General features: G+C 45.3%; 1 protein-coding gene across 1 annotated transcript in view; it reads left to right on the forward strand.

The window, feature by feature from the left end:
- The window catches only part of CCN4 (cellular communication network factor 4), a 53,298-nt gene extending 33,251 nt beyond the window's left edge, over window positions 1-20,047 (forward strand). The window contains exons 2-5 of the mRNA XM_050941144.1: window positions 12,660-12,939; window positions 15,320-15,577; window positions 17,698-17,891; window positions 19,671-20,047. Of these exons, the coding sequence (XP_050797101.1) occupies window positions 12,660-12,939; window positions 15,320-15,577; window positions 17,698-17,891; window positions 19,671-19,970 (1,032 nt within the window). The 3' untranslated portion in view covers window positions 19,971-20,047. The remainder of the gene's footprint in view (window positions 1-12,659; window positions 12,940-15,319; window positions 15,578-17,697; window positions 17,892-19,670) is intronic.
- The last annotated feature ends 356 nt before the right edge of the window (window positions 20,048-20,403 follow it).

Raw genomic sequence — 20,403 nt, forward strand, 5'->3', positions numbered from 1 at the left:
CATGGTCCGGGGCCAACTGCCCTGCGTCTCCGTGGGTTCTGCTTCCGCCTTCTCCACGAACTGCTCCGCTTTACCAGCCGCTCCACTCTGCTCCTCCAGCCGTCCTCAGAAACTGCTCCGCTCCACCAGCTGCTCTGCTCCATGAGCTGCTCCAGTTCTCCCTGCAAACTGCTCGGCTCCGCTCGCTCTGTGGGCCGCTCCACCCGTCCCACAGCTACTCCGCTCTGCCAGCCGCTCCGCTGCCACCAGCTGTCCCATGATCCGCTCCAGCCGTCCCCACAACTGCTCCACTCCGCCAGCTGCTCTGTTCCACAGTATAGCTTCAGGCTCCTCCACTAGTTAGCACAGTACTCAGTGCTCTCAGCTCAGTAATTTCAGCTCTTTAGTGATTTCAGCTCTTAGTGATCTCTTAGTAGGGGAGCTCCAGTGCTAGTGCACCATTAGCCCAAAGTGAGTTCAGCTCAGTAACCTGTATTTAGATTCTTGAGGGAATAAAAAAATCAACTCTGACATTCCACAGTGGAGAGAGGAGGGGGTGGAACGGGTGCTTCTGGCTCCACAAGGGGACTGCACCACCAGGCACAGATACCTGTCCCCAGCCTCTCTCAATTCACTGGGTTTTGGAACCCATGTCCCTTGTCTAGCAAGTACCACTCAACTGAGGTTGAGTCATTTCTGTCACAAAGCAGTCCCACAGCTCGGCAGCCTGGGATGGGGTAGGTGTGCCTATGCAAATACACTCTCTGAAATTCTTTCCACCAGATGTCAGGGTAGAGCTCATCCTGACTCTGCTTACACATGTACATGCTCACTCTAGCCTTTGGGAGAGTGCTAAAGGTTGAGACAGATCCTAGTCCGACTCTGGCATGTCTGTGGGAACTCCAGTGGCTGTATGGGAGATCAGATGTGCTATAGGCCTTGTTCTCCCCGATACATATGTATGTAGAGCTGTTCCATCCTTTACCATATCTTAACTTCCTCACCCTTATAGTGTTGGGGACAGAGGTGAAAGTCAGCCGGTCCGATCTGGTACGGCGTACCGGCAAGAGCTGGTACACCGTGCCGGATTGGACCGGCTTTCTGGGTAGTGATTTAAAGGGCCCAGGGCTCCTGTCATTGCGGGGAGCCTCAGGCCCTTTAAATCACTGCCAGAGCTCTGGCAGCCAGGCTTGGATGGGGATTTAAAGGGCCCAGAGCTCCAGCCACTGCAGGAAGCCCCGGGCCCTTTAAAGTACCACCGACGGCTGCTGGGCTCGGGTGGAGATTTAAGGGGCCAGAGGCTCCGGCCACTGTGGGGAGCCCCAGGCCCTTTAAATCACCGCGGGAGCCCGGCTGCCGGGCTTGGGCAGGAATGTAAAGGGCCAGGTGCTCCAGTCACTGTGGGGAGCCCCAGGCCCTTTAAATCCCCACCAGAGCTCCGGCAGCAGGGCTTGGGCAGCATTTTAAAGGGCCCAGGGCTCCCCACAGCGGCCGGAGCCTCTGGCTCTTTAAATCCTCACCAGAGCCAAGCAGCTGGGCTCGGGCGGTGCTTTAAAGGGCCCAGAGCTCTGCAGAGGCCAGAGCCCTGGGCCCTTTATTTCACCCCTGAGCCCAGGGCCTCCCAGCCGCCTCTGCAACTGGTAGCTCCAGGGTGATTTAAAGGCTGTGGGGCTCCCAGCCCCAGCCAGAACCCCAAGGCCTTTAAATGCCTCTTCCGGTTGAGGCCACACCCCCACTCAGGACTCCGGCGTACCGGTAAGTCCTTTCAGTTACTTTCACACCTGGTTGAGGAGTCCTTATTCCATAGGTTAGTATGTTAATTAGCTTATGCTTATTAATATAGATGTCGATTGGATTACTACGGTTACCTACGCATCTGCTTATATTCCCCTCCAAAAATACTCTAAACTGGTTCAAACTGCCTTCTTGCCTTCCTGCAGTTTGCAGCATTTGTGATTATTACAAAACAATAAACAAACTCTTGTGCCATCTTGTGACTTAAGGTCACAGTTGGTTTACTTACTTATATGAATTTATTGAGCAGCTACTCCTACTCAGGCTATAAGGCCTTATGCTAACTGTGTAAACTATTCTTATAGGTCTTGGCCTGCAGGTCTCTTGAGTTCCCGCTATTGGTTCCTTACCCTTTATCTACTAATTCCTACTATAAATATTACCTGCCTACAGCTGGAAACACATGCATGGCCAGCTCTCCACAGACCACCAGCAAGGGCTCCACAGACCGATTTGGGAACCTCTAGCTAGTCTTTACAAAATTGACAGGTAGCTCTGGCAACATCCTCCTGGTAGAGCAACAAACTGCATCTTCAAGAGAGTGTCAGTAATTTCTGAATGGTTATTAATATTTACATCCCAAGGAGCAAACCAAGAGTGAGGTGTGAGGATGGGATTTGAGCTAGGCACTGTCAAGCTCTGTCCAGATCCTAGTCTCAGCTCTGTCAATGATATGGCGAATATAATCTAGGGCAAGTCATGCTAACCTTTCTATGCCTCCATTTCCCCATCTATAAAATGGAGATAAAAAGCCTTGCCTTCCTCACAGTGATATTACAAGGCTGAATTAATGTATGTAAAGTATTTAGAGATCTTCCCATGAAAGGGGCTACATATATAGGGCGAGATCGTTGGAGTTCCCCCACTTTACACTAGCTGAGGATTTTGCCCAGTAAGTGCAAAGTATTAATGTTCTTTAGGTAAACAGCTTTTCCTTGTTAACGTGATCGAGAGGCATTGCAGATTGTTATATCTCATTGGTCTCCCACGTGACTCAGGGTTTGGTCTAGGCTTAGCTCGAGAAATAATAACATTAAAGAAGAACACCGCAAGCGACACAGAGGCAATTGAGTGAAGAAAGTTGTTTTAAAAGGCCATAACAACTGAAAGCAAAATGATGATACTGCACAGTAAACCTGGGACTTTGCTGCTGAAGAAAGAAGGATGGAGATTCCCTTATGCTTGGTGTAAAGGCCTCCTGTTATTGCTGTGACTGGCTTGAAAGTCAAGCTATACAGTAGTTTCAGCAAAATAACTCCAACCTTCAAGGTTTCAAAAACAAAACAAATTTACAATAACAGTGCTTCCTAGGGAACTGGTAAAAAGCAATGCCAGTATGTAAGACATACCACTGAACGGTTGCCATATACTTGGTTTATTTAAATAAGACTTGTGCATAAAAATGGTTGGCCATTATAAACACTGATGCTGTTATGCTATCACTTATCATCTTCTCTTTCTTCCCTCCCGGAATGGGTACATAGTAAATACTAGCTGTTGTTGGCTGGAGATGTGTTATTTTCTGCAGGTGCAAAAGGCAGTTGGAGCCTGCCAAATAGAAGTCATGAGTGACCTTAACAGAGAATTATCAGCCATAACAGGGTGAGAAGCGCCTTGTGTTTTCCTTACAGGAGCACAGGCTGGTAACTTGTAAGAAATAAAATCAGAAGTCATCATACATAACTAGTGTTGAAATATTTTCTCCTGTGCATCCAAGATGACATATTTCCAGACTACAGGATTGGAGAGTAATCATGCTAAATAATTACTGAAAGCTGAAAACAGAAATTGCTTTTGGCATTCTGGGAGTTCCAGAATATTCTTGACAAAGAACTCAGCCCTTTGGGGCTTTGGAGTCAACCTCATAGCCTGCCTTTTTAAATCGCTCTGTAATCCAATCTTATGGACACAGCATGTACTGATGGTCTAATGAAGGGATTTCTAAAAGCAATGAATGAAAGTCAGAACCATCATGGTGCCTGTTGGGTGGCATATGTGAAAGGAGTTCTGTCTGTTGAGGTGTTCATAAAGTGTCACTACCTGCTGTATCTAGGCACAGCTGTTATTAGCAGGTCATTGTCTGCATCACAAAACAGGCCCCTACTGTGGGGACTGAAAGGCATCCTTCATATTTCTCAAATGCTACAGGGATGGGTATTTGAATGAATGCTTAAATGCATTATAGATAATTTGTTGCAGCAGCTGACTGTACAGGCTGGAAGCTGAGCTCCTCTCTGGTCCCAGAGCTGGTTCTTCCATGGTAAGGTTGAGGTATGTTTTGGGGCAATAGGAGGAAGATACCTGTTCTGTTGTTTGACATCAGTCTCCAGAGAGACAAGACATTTGAGAGAATATCTTTTATTGGACCAACTTTTTCTGGTGAGAGACAAGCTTTGGAGATACACTGAGCTCTTCTTCAGGTTGGGAAAGGTAATCAGAGTGTCACAGCAATAGTAGAACCTTAGTGTTACGAACACCTCAGGCATGGAAATTGTCCGTAACTCTGAAATGTCTGTAACTCTGAACAAAACATTATGGTTGTTCTTTCAAAAGTTTACAAATGAACATTGACTTAATACAGCTTTGAAACTTTACTGCCAGATGAAGAATGCTGCTTGAAAACATCTTAATTTAAATGAAAGACGCACAGAAACAATTTCTTTATCTTGGCCAATCTTTTTTTTTTTAAACTTTCCCTTTACTTTTTTGTAGTTTGCATTTAACACCGTGTCGTATTGGCTTTTTTCCCCTTCTGCTGCTGCCTGATTGCATACTTCCAATTCCAAACGAGGCATGTGCTTGACTGGTCAGTTCGTAACTCTGTTTATAACTCTGAGGTTCTACCGTAATTTCTCACAGGAAGTATAATTGTAGCAGCAGAGCAGTGCTCCGGTCCTAAAAAACAGAAGTGTCAGAACACACTTCCAGTAAGTGATAGTACCAGACATACTGTAACGCCATTACGACTCCCCCAGAAAGTGTCAGAACGGTGTTCTGGAGTATTCCATTACTACCTGAGCCCTGAATCAAAATGTAGCCCCCACACTAACGCAATGTAGTTCTGTCCCCCTATAATGGCATAGTGAGGTTTATAAGTCTGCTACTGGCTTCAGGTTAATGGCTCTGGTTATGTTTTCACATTCATAGGTCCCAGGTTTGAGTCCTGTAAACAACCCTGGTGACTGGGTGAAATTCTGTGGCCCATGTTACACAGCTGGTCAGATTAGATGACCTAATGGTTCCCTCTGGCCTAAAATGCTAGGCATCTACAACCTGAGCAGGGGAGTTGTGTCTTACATGGAGAATTGAACTGCTGTGGATCTCTGTCACTCAGGACAACATCAGACACATTAGCAGACTCAAAGCTCTATCTGTGGCCTACCCAGAGCCACCTTGCTTTAGCACGGGTTACATCACCACCTCACATACATTGGTGGATTTATCTTCACAACATCCTTGAGAAGTATTGGAGCATTATTAACACCCTCATTTTACAGAGAAGGAGCCAAGGCAGAGAGATGGAAGTGATTTACTCAAGATCAGGCAGAAAGCTAGCAGCCTCTCTTTTGTCCCAGTCCAGCGCCTTCACCACATGATTGTCTTTGGAGACTGATGTACTTAACTCAACCTTGTATTTACAGTCAAACCTCAGAGCTGTGCATAACAGAGTTATGAACTCACCAGTCAACCGCACACCTCATTTGGAACTGGAAGTACACAATCAGGCAGCAGCAGAGACAAAATAAGAAGCAGCACAAATACGTACAGTACTGTGTTAAATGTAAACAACTAAAGAAAAGCAACATTTTTCTTCTGCATAGTAAAGCTTCAAAGCTGTATTAAGTCAATGTTCATTTGTAAACTTTTGAAAGAACAACCATAATGTTTTGTTTGGAGTTATGGACATTCCAGAGTTAAGAACAATCTCCATTCTGAGGTGTCCATAACTCTGAGGTTCTGCTGTATCTACCTACCTTATGGATAGGTTCTCCTGAATCTTGCATAGCATCTCCAGATCCCAGGAACTGGAGCCTGTGCTCAGATCCGCTGCTAATGCATCTTTTCCAGCGCATTCATGCAATGAGGAGTTCTTAGAGCTCTGAAGGAATTACTGCATAAGCTGTATTTTACTGATGGCATCTGAGCAAATAATTGCATATGCTTCAGCTCCACATCTGATGCTAGGAGCCACCCCAGTTATTTCCTATCCTAAGGATGGCCAGAAACCATGATGCCCCTATGCGATACCTATTGTCAGAGGTGGACATTTTTAATGCCCCGCTGTGGGGGACAAAGAGAGCGGGCACGCACAAATTATAACATAAAACTGATCTTCTATGAACTAAAAACAGCAGAACTATGGTTTGCAGGGTTTTTTTGTTTGTTTTCTCCTTTGCTATTTATGTTGACTGAACTGTAATTTCATAGCTGCACAGGATGAAACCTTTGTCAGCCAATCTGCTGGCTCACTCTTGTCTAAACCAGCAATCGCTTGGCAGCAATCACTGCAAATGCATTTGCTTATAGGGTTGCGCTGTGATAATGCACTCATTAAATTGCTGTATAAGTTCTTTTTATACCTGGATTTGATCATTAACAGTTCTAGTGATTCTCATTTGAAAGGATTTTCTCTGGTTAGGTGATAGCTCGCTGTACATATCGAAACTATGCAGATTGGAATAGGCAGTGCTAAAGTAAATGGCCTGCTTTGTTTTGCTTTTTTCATTTTTGCTTTGATGTCACTCTGGCGTATTTTATATTTTATTTGCACGAGTTTAAATGCAATTTCTACCAGCTCTAAGAGCAAAGCAGTGTAAAGGGATGTTAGTAGAAATGAGGATTGGGCCCAGAGCAAATACATTACATATATTGACTGTGATTGGTGATGTGTTAACTGTTTGGGCCTCTAAATAAAGCGTAACTAACGTTGAAGGTACGTATATGTATATTCACATGTCTCTACAACAGACTTATAAGTGTTTAATAACTCCTGAGATCATGAACAGGCTACCCTGGCAAACAAATTACCCCAAAGAGAGAAAAGACTTACTTACGGTGGGCCAAAGTCCATAATGTGGAGTAATGAGATGCAAGGGACGGGAGACTTTGGTGTTACTCTTTAGGAAAGTCTCCCAACAGTGAGATGGCTTTAGCTGTGGGATTGCCTGTCTCTCTAGCGGAGTAGCGGGCGATCCATTACTTAAAGCTAGGGCTTTAGTTTTCCTCTCCCATAAAATTTTTTAGATTTTGAAAATTTTCCTCTTCCAGATTGGGATGAAAAGTCAAAAATCTCAAACTTCTGTGAACTGAAATTCTGAAAAGTTTTAAAAAAAACCCAAGTGGTTCTAGTCAATTGATAAGCTTTTTTGTTTAATTTTAAAAGCCCCAATGGTTTAGCTTCAATTTCTAAGCAAAAAGTGATTGTGAACTAGAAATAAAAGGAAGTTTTTGTTTCCACAATTTTGGAATATTTCTCCAAAAAATGTTTTGAGTTGAGAAATTCATCAAAACTGACCCTTTCCACAGCAAGATTCAGTTTTGCCAAATTGGCATTTTCTGATTGGGAATTTTTTTTTACAAAGTTGTTTTTCAATCATCTGTACCTGAGGCATTTGAAACAGGAATATATGTAGGGAACAATCCTGCCTGGGTACAGGACTGGGCTAGAAGGGCACAAGTGCCTGGTTTTCTTACCCTGCCCTTCCCTTGTGCCAGTGACGTTCTGTGCACATGCACGCACTTTTCCAACAGGGCCTTTGTGTGTCGACCTGCTTGGAAAGCGTTTGCAAATTGACATGCATGCAAATGGAGGCTGGGTTTGGAGGCCACTAACAGCCAGGCCCAGTGGATCTTGTCCAGTTCTGATTGATGGGAGACGTTTTTACAAAGCCACTGTGTGTAGTGATGAAACGTAAGAGAACTGAGCAGGCTGTTTGAGAAGGCAACTTGCTGAGATTAGTAAGTTGTAGAGCGAGGAAGAGAGCAATCTGTAGGCCACAGACAGCCGTGCAGAATTTCCTTACCAAAGGGTTGGCTGGGATTTGGAACTCCTGTAATTGCCAGCATTGGTAATAGCGGTAATTAATATGTCTTTTCAAATGGAAAGTAGAGCGGGCTGGGTTATATTAGATACTTGTCATTAAAGTTCTATGGGATAGCAGCCCTTAATGCGCCATGCAGCAGTCTCTCAAGGCTTAACTTTGCAGCACAAACCCTTTTTCCCAGTCTCTCCATTGACTGTCTCCTGTTCTGATTCTGTCTTGACTACCCTAGTGAAGTGATCTTCCACCTTGTAACAGCTGAGGAAAAATTCAACTATTGTAGTAGCTGAGGGCCTCTCCATACTCTCAAGACAACCAGATATCACATTGCAATGTGATGTTACATTAATACATTATTGCAGTGAGACATCATTATATAATAGAGCAGTGTCGAGATTTACACCCATCTCTTCCATACCCCAGCCTCTCTCCTGCTTGAGGAAAGTGATGTCACCCTCCTTTTCTTGGCTGTAGGAAGGCTTACAGACTCTCGGTCTTACACACTCACAGGATATTGGTTCAACTCTTACCTGTAAGAGAGGGGGAGGTTGGGAAATGGAACCCTGGCAGCACCTTCACTGCACGATCTGTTGACTCAGCATGCCCCATTCTGGGAGGTCTGTGTATGCCCAGTAACTTGGGGACGTCTCGAAACAATGATACTTGTCTATTCCAATGTGCAGGGCATTTCAGCCACGTGCAAGAGGCAGGGGCTGATGCCTCTTTAATGTCCCAACGGCGCTTTGTGGAGCCTTAGGGGAAAAAGAGAAAACAAGACAACACTGCACCCAATGTGAGTTCCTCAACAGCCCATCAAAGAGGAATATGCAATTGTGACAGCAACCTGACTTCAGGGTGAATCACAACTAGGCAGAGATGGCTGCAATACACCTATGGTATTTTTGACACTGACACGGACAAATAAGGGTCTAAGTCACATAGGCCCAACTCCACAAAAAGAATCACAGGAAACCACTGTAATCCACAAAGCCTGAGTTAGGCAGCTAGGCTCCCTGTACAAGGAATAGGGAGAGACAGGCATCTCAGACTGCATTCCACAAAGCCATCATGGTCTACTAAGCCCCATCCCTCTCATGCAGATAGGCACCTAAGCCTAGGCTGCAGGGAGGTGCCTCCTCTGAATTAGGAGAAGACAGGCAGTTAGTCACCCAAGCTGTATGAGGGACCCAAAACAAAACAGGGGGGGTGGTGAACAGAGTCCTGTCTGGGTCGGCTCTACTGTTTTTGCCTCCCCAAACAGCATGCCGAATTGCCACCACGGAAGGCAGGGGCAGTCCATGTGCCATTAGGGCAGCATGTGCATTTCCATGGCAGCAGCAATTCAGAGGCAGCTTCTGTCTTCAGCCGGAAGACAGAAGCTGCGCCGCCACGAACAGTTGAACACAGAAGCTGCCGACGAATTACCGCCGCCGCAGAAATGCACGTGCCACCCTAACGACGCACGGACTGACCCCACCATCCATAAGAACATAAGAACGGCCTCACCAGGTCAGACCAAAGGTCCATCTAGCCCAATATCTGTCTATCGACAGTGGCCAATGCCAGGTGCCCCAGAGGGAGTGAAGCTAACAGGCAATGATCAAGTGATCTCTCTTCTGCCATCCATCTCCATCCTCTGATGAACAGAGGCTAGGGACACCATTACTTACCCATCCTGGCTAATAGCCATTTATGGACTTAGCCACCATGAAATTATCCAGTTCCCTTTTAAATATTGTTATAGTCCTAACCTTCACAACCTCCTCAGGTAAGGAGTTCCACAAGTCAACTGTGCGCTGTGTGAAGAAGAACTTCCTTTTATTTGTTTTAAACTTGCTACCTATTAATTTCATTTGGTGACCCCTAGTTCTTGTATTATGGGAATAAGTAAATAACTTTTTCTTATCCTCTTTCTCCGAATCATTCATGATTTTATATACCTCTATCATATCCCCCCTTAGTCTCCTCTTTTCCAAGCTGAAGAGGCCTAGCCTCTTTAATCTTTCCTTATATGGGACCCTCTCCAAACCCCTAATCATTTTAGTTGCCCTTTTCTGAACCTTTTCTAGTGCTAGAATATCTTTTTCTGAGGTGAAGAGACCACATCTGTACACAGTATTCGAGATGTGGGCGTACCATGGATTTATATATGAGCAATAATATATTCTCAGTCTTATTCTCTATCCCCTTTTTAATGATTCCTAACTTCCTATTTGCTTTTTGACCGCCTCTGCGCACTGCATGGACATCGTCAGAGAACTATCCACTATGACGCCAAGGTCTTTTTCCTGACTCGTTGTAGCTAAATTAGCCCCCATCATATTGTACGTATAGTTGGGGTTATTTTTTCCAATGTGCATTACTTTACATTTATCCACATTAAATTTCATTTGCCATTTTGATGCCCAATCACTTAGTTTTGTGAGATCTTTTTGAAGTTCTTCACAATCTGCTTTGGTCTTAACTATCTTGAGCAGTTTAGTATCATCTGCAAACTTTGCCACCTCACTGTTTACCCCTTTCTCCAGATCATTTATGAATAAATTGAATAGGATTGGTCCTAGGACTGACTCTTGGGGAACACCACTAGTTACCCCTCTCCATTCTGAGAATTTGCCATTAATTCCTACCCTTTGTTCCCTGTCTTTTAACCAGTTCTCAGTCCATGAAAGGATCTTCCCTTTTATCCCATGACAGCTTAATTTATGTAAAAGCCTTTGGTGAGGGACCTTGTCAAAGGCTTTCTGGAAATCTAAGTACACTATGTCCACTGGATCGCCCTTGTCCACATATTTCTTGACCCCTTCAAAGAACTCTAATAGATTAGTAAGACACGATTTCCCTTTACAGAAACCATGTTGACTATTGCTCAATAGTTTATGTTTTTCTATGTGTCTGACAATTTTATTCTTAACTATTGTTTCGACTAATTTGCCTGGTACCGACGTTAGACTTACCAGTCTGTAATTGCTGGGATCACCTCTAGAGCCCTTTTTAAATATTGGCATTACATTAGCTAACTTCCAGTTATTGGGTACCGAAGCCGATTTAAAGGACAGGTTACAAACCTTAGTTAATAGTTCTGCAACTTCACATTTGAGTTGTTTCAGAACTCTTGGGTGAATGCCATTGGGTCCCAGTGACTTGTTAATGTTGAGTTTATCAATTAATTCCAAAACCTCCTCTAATGACACTTCAATCTGTGACAGTTCCTCAGATTTGTCACCTACAAAAGCCGGTTCAGGTTTGGGAATCTCCCTAACATCCTCAGCCGTGAAGACTGAAGCAAAGAATCCATTTAGTTTCTCCACAATGAAATGCATACGTGGCGGCAATTCGGCGCTCTGCTTTGGGGCAAAAACACATGGACTGCCGCCCCTTGCAGCTTGCCGCCCCAAGCACCTGCTTGGAATGCTGGTGCCTGGAGCCGGCCCTGTGTCCTGTATAGCCGTTAGCCCAGGGGTAAGGTGCTCACCTAGGATGTGGGTGACTCCTAGTTCTATTCCTTCTTTCTCTGGGGAGAAAGGGAGTTAGTGCTCTAACCACTGGCCTAGAGAGTCATTTTCACTGCCCCAATTGATATGTAATTGTTGACTTGTTTAGCTAAAGTGGAACAGCTTTAATAGGAAAGAGTGAGGAAGCCCTACACGAGAATATCCTTTAGCCCCCGTGGTTAGGGCACTCATTTGAGGTGTGGTAGAGCCCAGTTCAAATCCCTTCTCCACCTCTAGAAGAGAGGAGACTTGAACTGCAGAGGGGGGTGGAGGTCTTCCACATCCTGGCTGAGTACCCTACCCACTGGGCTAAAGGCTCTGATGGGGGGTTGTCTGCCCACCAGGTTCGGCCCCTGCATGTTACTTCACTGGCCAAACACTCATCTTTCCTGGCTTATGAATAGCTCTGGGGCTCAGGTGGGAGATAGGTCTGGATACCTGGAGTGAGGCAGCAGTGCGCATGCTCAGGCAGGAGACAGGCACCCAGGCATTCCCAGAGGAAAAACTTGGGTGCCAAGTAGCAGCACCACCAGAGTTTTGTGGATCGCAGTGGTGTCTGTCAATGGGACTTATGTACCTTCATGGACCCCACCCATAGGATTTAAAGTAACTGTTACAGCAAGAGTAAATCAAAGCCACATAGATGTGGGATGCTGCCAAGGAATTTGATTGTCTGTGACTTGTTTTACGATTGGGACATTGGAGGCGGGGGAAGAGCTAAGAATTCGTGGACCTGCATGGTCATACCAGCATGGTAAAACAAGAACTAAATGTTTGGGTAATGGAGAATGAACGAACATATCTACCCCTCTCACTAGCCAATGCACTTCCCATGGCAGGTCAGTATTGGAAGCTGAAGTCTTGAAATACTGTACACAAGGAAATTTGTAGCCTTACTGTAAATGAAAAATGGCAGGGATCTCAGAAGACCAGCCTGTCCTCACAGGAACCCCAGCACAGTAGCAGGCCCAGTAGTTTCATATAAGCCAGGGCTCCTTGACCTTCAGATCATGAAGAGGTGTCAGGGGGTCACATCTTTGCCCTTCTCCAATTGCTGAATGGACAGACATCCCAGCTGAGTTGGAGAAGGGTCTCAATGTGGAAAAGGCTGAGCATCGCTCAGATAAGGCCATCCAAGCTGGGTACTTCCTGACCCTCTACCCAGACTTGTGATGGAGATTACACAACAAGAGGGAGGTGGCTGCTCTCCAAATGAGGTCCACTCCATAGCTCTTTGCTGTGATCCCTTCATTCCTTCTCGGTCCCTTTGAACTTGTCATGGGTTAATTAATGTATAAACCTTTCAAAGCCCTTCTTGAAAGGACTGTGAACCTTGTTTGTTCATTTGTAGGCTGTGTCCCAGGACTCCATCACCATGCCCCCTGCCGTCACTGTCGTGACTGAGGGCTACACACGGACTCAGTACTGTAAGTGGCCATGCGAGTGTCCCAAGTGGCCCCCTCAGTGCCCAGCAGGGGTCAGCCTGATCACCGACGGCTGTGAGTGCTGCAAGGCATGTGCCAAACAGATTGGAGAGAACTGCACGGAGGCTGATACCTGTGACTTCCACAGGGGCTTGTACTGTGACTACAGTGGAGACAGACCTAGGTACGAAATAGGAGTATGTGCACGTAAGTGATGTACATATATTTTTGGCTTAGATAAACAGCATTGGCAGCTCCTATTGCTCTGAATGTACCCGAGACTTGTCTATTAACATAGAATCATAGCAGTGTAGGACTGGAAGTAGGTCATCTAATCCAGTCTCCTGCACTCAAGGCAGGACTACGTAATAACTAGACCATTCCTAACAGGTGTTTGTCTAACCTGTTCTTAAAAACCTCCAATGACAGAGATTCCACAACCTCCCTAGGCAATTTGTCCAAGTGTTCACCAACCCTGACAGTTAGGAAGTTTTTCCTAATGTCCAGCCTAAACTTCCCTTGCTGCAATTAAAGCCCATTGCATCTTGTCCTATCCTCAGAGGTTAACACAGTGGTCCCCAGACTTTTTACCTTGCTCCTCCACCCTAGCCTTTGTCCGCATCTCTCCTCCCCCCCCCCCGAGACCATTTCTCCAGTTTGTCCACATCATTTTGAATTTTAATCGCATCCTCTAAAGCACTTACAACCCCTCACAGCTTGGTATCATCCGCAAACTTTATAAGTCTACTCTCATGCCATTATCTAAATCATTGATGAAGATATTGAACAGAACCAGACTCAGGACTAACCCCTGCAGGATCTCTCTCGATACGGCCTTCCAGCTTGACTGCGAACACACTCAGAGGACTGGGGACCCTGGGGTCTAACCGCACTCAGCATGTTCCAGGAATCGGCCCTTCTACGCAAAGGCCATGAAGAGCTCCTTATTCAGCAGCAGCGCCTGTCTCTGCTCATTGAGAGTATTATGCATCTGATCAGTCATGTCCGTCCAATGTATATAGTATAATCTTATAATAATATAACACCTGAAGGAGATATATGGGTGTTGGGATGAGTTTGCGGTTTGGGGTGAAACCTATGGAAAACACAGTTTTCAAGTCAAAACCCTCAAGATTCTGAGGGTTTGGATGGGTTTTTCTGTTTGAGCTTTGGGCTCACTCCAAATGAAGCTCTCAGTGTGAGGGGTACAGGGTGGTGTGAGCTTATATACAGTGGGGCGAGAGGGGAGAGGTTTGCCACAAATCCCCCAGCAAATTGAAGCCGCGGACTTGCTCCCCGATAGTGTGTATGCAAGGATTGCAGCGTATCACTGGAATTCTCTGGCTGAGTTTTGTCTCTGTGCTCTCACTCAGAAACACCCTCTTCAGAGCTGCAGGTGGGCACAGGACACAGCATCTTGAATCGGGATTTGGATTTCCAGCAACTCAGATTGAAGGGAGATGGGGGACGCTGGATTCAGGGATTTTGTTCAATCCATTCTAAAAATAAGAGGCTTTTGCAAAATGTGAATCTAAAGCTTCAAATCACCTGGCAGTTGAAGTGAGGTTTGGTTCAGGCCCATCTTTAACCAACATTAAAACTTTGTGCTATGCTTGCTTTGGGACTATCTTCATCAATGAAGAGAATAGAAGGGAGACAGCAAAGCTTTATGTAGCACACTGCCTCCATGTGGCTAATGATGAAATTGCAGCCTTAATTTCCTATTACAAGCCCCTGACTTCCAGCTGATTCCGATCAGAGCCTTGTAGAGCTACCCTTCATTACAGAAGGACAGCGCTCCCACAACGTGTCTAAGGCTGTTTTTCCTTGCAAACTCAGAACTTTGCCCTGTTTCCGAGAGCATCTGTGTTGATTTATTCGTGTAAGAGTTGCGCGGAGCATTCATGAGGCCAGGTAAAACTCAATAGTTCTATTGTTCCTGGCTCTCAGTTTGGGAATTCCTTCATGTCCTATAAAATAATGGAGCACTCAGCCATCAGAGCCCCACACTTTGCAGTTATAAGCTGCAATTTTCTGGATCATTTTTACAGTCCTTTTGTGTCTGTTTGCTTGTTTGTAAGGGGAACTTGAAACTCAAACAAAACCTCCATGGCTGCCTGTGAGACTCCTGGCAGATCCAACAAGGAATAAAATAAGTTGGTCAGATCTCTGAGAAGGAAACTGCCACATTTGTGCTTCATAAGGGGGAGCTACCCTATTAGTAATAATAAGGCCTAAAATTATACGGATGTGCTTTGTTCTGCAGCAGAATGGTGCTGGCACTTACACTTTGGTCCTGTCAGTCTGGGGAGTTCCCCATTAAAAAAACTTGTTATTCTGAATACTGTTATAATAATTGGAGATAGACCTATCTCCTAGGACTGGAAAGGACCTTAAGATTTCATTGAGTCCAGCCCCCTGCCTTTACTAGCAGGCCCAATTTTTGGCCCAGATCCCTAAGTAGCCCCCTCAAGGGCTGAGTTCATAACCCTGAGTTTAGTAGACCAGTGCTCAAACCACTAAGCTATCCCTCATTCTTAATTTCATGTTGTTCTCTCTCTCTCTCTCTCCCTCTCCCCCCTTTTAGAAATTGTGGGCGTGGGCTGTGTCCTTAATGGAATCCGGTATAAAAACGGGGAGACCTTCCAGCCCAATTGCAAGTACAATTGCACATGCATTAATGGAGTTGTGGGCTGCCTGCTGTTGTGCACCAACTCACGCCCCCCACTCGTCTGGTGCCCGAACCCAAAGCTAATAAAGATAGCAGGCAAGTGCTGCGAGCAGTGGATCTGTGATGACTCAAAGAAGATCAGGAAGACATATCCACGACATATCTCCGCTGCAGGTAGAGTGGGGCGGGGGGGTTAATGGGCATCACCTTGGTCATCATGGGAAATGAAACCCAGGACTGCCAGAGCTAAAGTGTCAGCCTCTGCAGCTTGAACTAAAAAATTAAGTCCCCCTAGTTGGCAGCTGCAGCAGGCTCCTATCCTCTGTGAATCAGGCAGAGAGAGTGCTGTGTAACTCACCCTGCAGAGTGGGTTACGTGCAGGTAGGGTGACCAGACAGCAAGTGTGAAAAATCAGGACAGGGAGTAGGGGGGTAATAGGAGCCTATATAAGAAAAAGACCCCAAAATCGGGACTGTCCCTATAAAATCGGGACATCTGGTCACCCTACATGCAGGCCACTGCTGTGTTCAAACCCTGTAGCACAGCTGCTGAACAGATTTCTGCAAAATGCCCAAGTGCTACTGACAGTTGCATTCACCACAGCAAAAGAGGGAGAGAGGGGAAAGGGGGAGCTGTCACTGAAGCTAATACTTCTAGCGCTGGGAAAGTGCAATAGACCTCTTGCTCGTTTAACTCTGCCCATGTCACAGTCAGGCTTAGGCATCTGAATCCAAGAGTTTGTCAACACAGGGGCCTAGGGGCTCGGACAGAATCATACAGGTGCAACTAGCCCCTCCCACCGCTCGCGCTGCCATGGCTGCACACCAATTCTTAGCACACGAGCTCGATTAGAAATTACACCTCCAACTCCAGTGCAGATATACCCAGAAACATGCACATTCCAAAGCCATGCAGCCCTGAATTTTGAGACATCTGGATTGGGACTGGTGCCTATCACTATATTGGCCGAATGTACACCCCATAATCTGAACTCCCCCAGACTTCAGGACAGCGTGGGTCCAAACTGCAGTATGGGGCTCCACCCTCCAATTAACCCCTGTGCTACTGCATTCTGCTGCTGACGCATTAGGCAGTGTAGCTGTGCCGCACTCCCATTGCATTGCAACATCACCATGTCAGACTAACCTGCTCTCTGGAGTGCATGGAGCATCTTGCCATAAAAGGCTGGATTGTACAAGCATCAGCTAAAGCATGTTAGCTGAGAAAACAAGAGGAGAGGTGACTGCCCAAAGCTATTTTCGGTACTGATAACCCCCGTTACCATGGCAGCTGGACACCTCACTGTCTTTAGTAGTGTATTTATCCTCATAACACCCGGTGAGGTAGCATAGTGCTATTATCCCCATTGTACAGATGGAGAACTGAGGCACAGAGAAGCTAAGGGACTTGCCGAAAGTCACACAGGAAATCTGTGGTGGACCAAGGACTTGAGTCCAGGTTTCCTATGGATTAGACTAGTGTCATTCCTTTTCATCAAACAACCTTGAACCCCCAAAAAGTGTGATTAAGGTCCTGGATGGGTCTCTCTGGGTTCAAATCGTGCCTCTATCCAACTCCTTGTGTGGCCTTGGGCAAGTCACTTAGTTCTCCTAATACAGCCTTTGTCTGTCTTGTCTATTTAGAAAATACATTCATCAGGGCAGGGACTGTCTCTTGCTTTGTGTTTGTACAGCACAATGGGGCTTCTCTCTGTTGGGGCCTGGAGGCTGTCCTGTATTACAGATAAGACCAGCCCCAGTTCTGCAAACTGCGTGGAAACCTGAGCTAAGGGCTGCGAATACTTTAAACCCTGAGCCCATCGTCAGTCTGAGAGCCTTCTAAGTTCTCTGTGGGCTATTCCCTCAGCCCTATCTACAAATGAAAGGCTCTGGGCCACTCCAGCCCTCCACAAAGACTGCGGACCATTCCCTGAGTCAGCTGAATTGGTACAGAAATAAACTTTCACAATAAGCTCAAATCTTATCTCACTCCTACGCTGACTGGTGCGTGTTCCATTGTTAATTGTTCGTATTGTGGTAGAATGTGGGAGCCCCAGTCTTGGACCAGGACCCCATTCTGCTAGGTACTTTACAGACCAATAAAGAAGGCAACCCCTGTCCCAAAGATGTCACAATCTAGGAGGTCACCTGGGCTGTACGACCAGAGCTGAGCAGGAAAACGGAGCCCTTTCCATTTGATTTAATTGTCATTCAGTGCATTGGCCTGGCAGTTAGAATGAGCCTTAGAAAGGATGTTTGTGAGGTAAAATGAAGTCATATGAATTTGGTCTGTAGCTTACGAAGGAGAGAACGAATCCTGGCAGAAAAACTGCATCGTTCACACCTCAGCCTGGAGCCTCTGCTCGAAAACCTGCGGCCTGGGGATCTCGACGAGAATTTCCAATGACAACGACCAGTGCCGGCTCGTGAAAGAGAGTCGCCTCTGCAACATGCGGCCCTGTGAGGTGGATATAACCAAACACATTAAGGTGGGCCCATTTCACTGCTCACCTTTTAGTTCGCTGGTTGGTTGCCCCTCCCTGCCCAGGTGCTGGGCACTGAGAGCTACTTGTTTGAGAGTGAAACAAGGTGGATGGGATGGGAAATAAGGAAACACCAACCTGCTGATTAGCAATTGCAGCCTGTGGCCTAAATACACTCTGGGTGGTGCAGATAGGCGTAATTTCACCTCCTTGGGCCAGTAGGGACCCTATTCTTCCATTGCAGGATGGAAATAACTCCCACTGTGGGAAGATTTACTTTCTGCCGGGAAAGCATGCCAGCCACTCATTGAGATGTGCCTGTGACTGGGCTAGCAGGAAAGTGGTGATGCAATGCTCTCTGCAGTGGTTCTGAACCCATGGGCCACTTGCGGTCCAATCACACACAGCTGCAGCCCATGTGACATCCCCAGAGCCATACAAGTAGTATATATATTGTGTGGGTGCAGCCCACATAACACAGAGACATCTGCATCTGTGGCCCACAATAGTAAATAGGCTGAGAACCACTGGAATGAACTCTGCCATTTGGAAGCATCCAGCCTGTCATGAGTGAGTTTGTAAGTCCCTGCATGTAAATCTGGAGCACCTTCAAGAGACAGGTGTGTGGAATATTCTGTGAGAAAGTGGTGGTGGGGGGGGCGATGGAGTTAAAAATCCTTGAAATTAGAGGAGATTTTACATTTTACTTTGATTTTTCTGCATTGTGAAAATCAAAAAGAGTGGAGAATACTTTTTTCCACACTCAAGGGGTACGGCCCCAGTTTTCAGCAGAAAATGTCAGCATTTCATCACTGAAGACTTTCCATTGATTTGTCTTTGCAATAAACACATGAAAAGATTTTCATGCTCTGAGGCAAAAATTGCCATTTTGTGAACAACTTTTGAGCAGGTAGATTTTTGGGCCTTAAAGCGGCTTGAAACAAAATATGTGCTTTTTTTCCTTGAGAAATGTTGCAAAAAACATGCAACCAACGGCAAGTGCCTATGTTCATATGTTGAAATGAAGATTTGTGCAGGATTTAAAGGGTGTTGGCTCTCTGCATAGAGCGGTATTTGATGTGGCAATGCTAACCTCACTCTGCTAATTAGAGTTGGTAGAAATGTATCAGTATGAGAAATTTTCCCATTGCTTTTTAACCAAAGCTAGTTTTTTCATGAGAAAAGATACTTTGACTAAAATGTTCAATTGTTTTCTGTGGGAAAATCTGAAATGAAACAAATGCTTGTTTAGCTTTGACTCAAATTTTGTTTTTTTCAAAAGCTGAAAAATGTTCAAATTGAGGAGAGTTGAGGTATTGAGTTTCTTTTTTGTCTCTTCATGTTTTCCTTTTCTTACTTGAACTTTTCAAAATTTCTCCAACTTTGGAAAAGTATCTGAGGAGTAAAAAAAAGAAAATCGGTCATTTTTCCAAAGTAGGAGAAGTTTAGAAAAATTAGAGTTGAAAAAGGAAGGGGGAAAAAATGAAAAGAAATGAATCATAGGCATTATTCATTTCATCACACTCTGGGGGATGGATGAGAAAAAGAAATTTTAAAAATTGGGATTTTTAAAAAAACATATTTGAAATGCGAACTTGTTTTGAATCCTGCGAATTTGAAACCATTTGGAAATGTCAGCATTTTTCACTAATTGTTTTCTATTTTTGACCATCTTTACTGCCACCCTCAGAGAAGTGCTGCTGACGGGGGACAAAGTAGTATCTGGGAGTACAAAGCAATGAAAATTAATCTTTGCCTCTCTGTCTGTCCTCTCTCCCAATCTAGCCTGGGAAGAAATGCTTGGCCGTTTATAGGGCAGATGAACCAATGAACTACACCATATCGGGCTGCGTGAGCAAAAGTATATACAGGCCAAAATACTGTGGTGTCTGCACAGACAACAGGTGCTGCTCTCCGTACAAGTCGAAGACTATTGAAGTGAGGTTTGAGTGCCCGGATGGAACTGGATTTTTCCGGAATATCATGTGGATCAACGCCTGCTTTTGCAACCTGAGTTGCAAAAACCCCAACGACATCTTTGCTGACTTGGCACATTACCACGATTACTCTGAAATAGCGAATTAAATTGGCCGAATGCTGGAGTGAACCACTGCTCTGATTTCACAGAGGTTTTAAAATAAAGGAGAATCTTCCATCCAGTGCCAATGTAACATCTGTTTCTCAAAGTCAGGATTAAGTTGCTTTTGTTTATCCTGCTATATTTAGAGACTTTTAAACAGGCAGGATTTTCTGCTATAGCAGACTTCCATCCATTAATGAGGACCAGAAGTATCCCTTCATTGTTAGTGCCTATATGATCAAATGTATCTATATTGAGGCATGTTGCTCAGATGTCATGACTTAAACGACCTGCCTGTTGGCATTGGTGCACCAGGGATGATGAACATGTTAAAAAAGCATCAAAGACATGCATTGTGCCAGCAATTTAATGCCCAAAGAGGGCTTATAGGCTAGGAGAATTAGTACATACTATTTCAGCAATGGTGGCTACCAGTGG

Source organism: Gopherus flavomarginatus, chromosome 2 (assembly GCF_025201925.1).
Source record: "Gopherus flavomarginatus isolate rGopFla2 chromosome 2, rGopFla2.mat.asm, whole genome shotgun sequence".
NCBI classification, from domain to species: domain Eukaryota; kingdom Metazoa; phylum Chordata; order Testudines; family Testudinidae; genus Gopherus; species Gopherus flavomarginatus.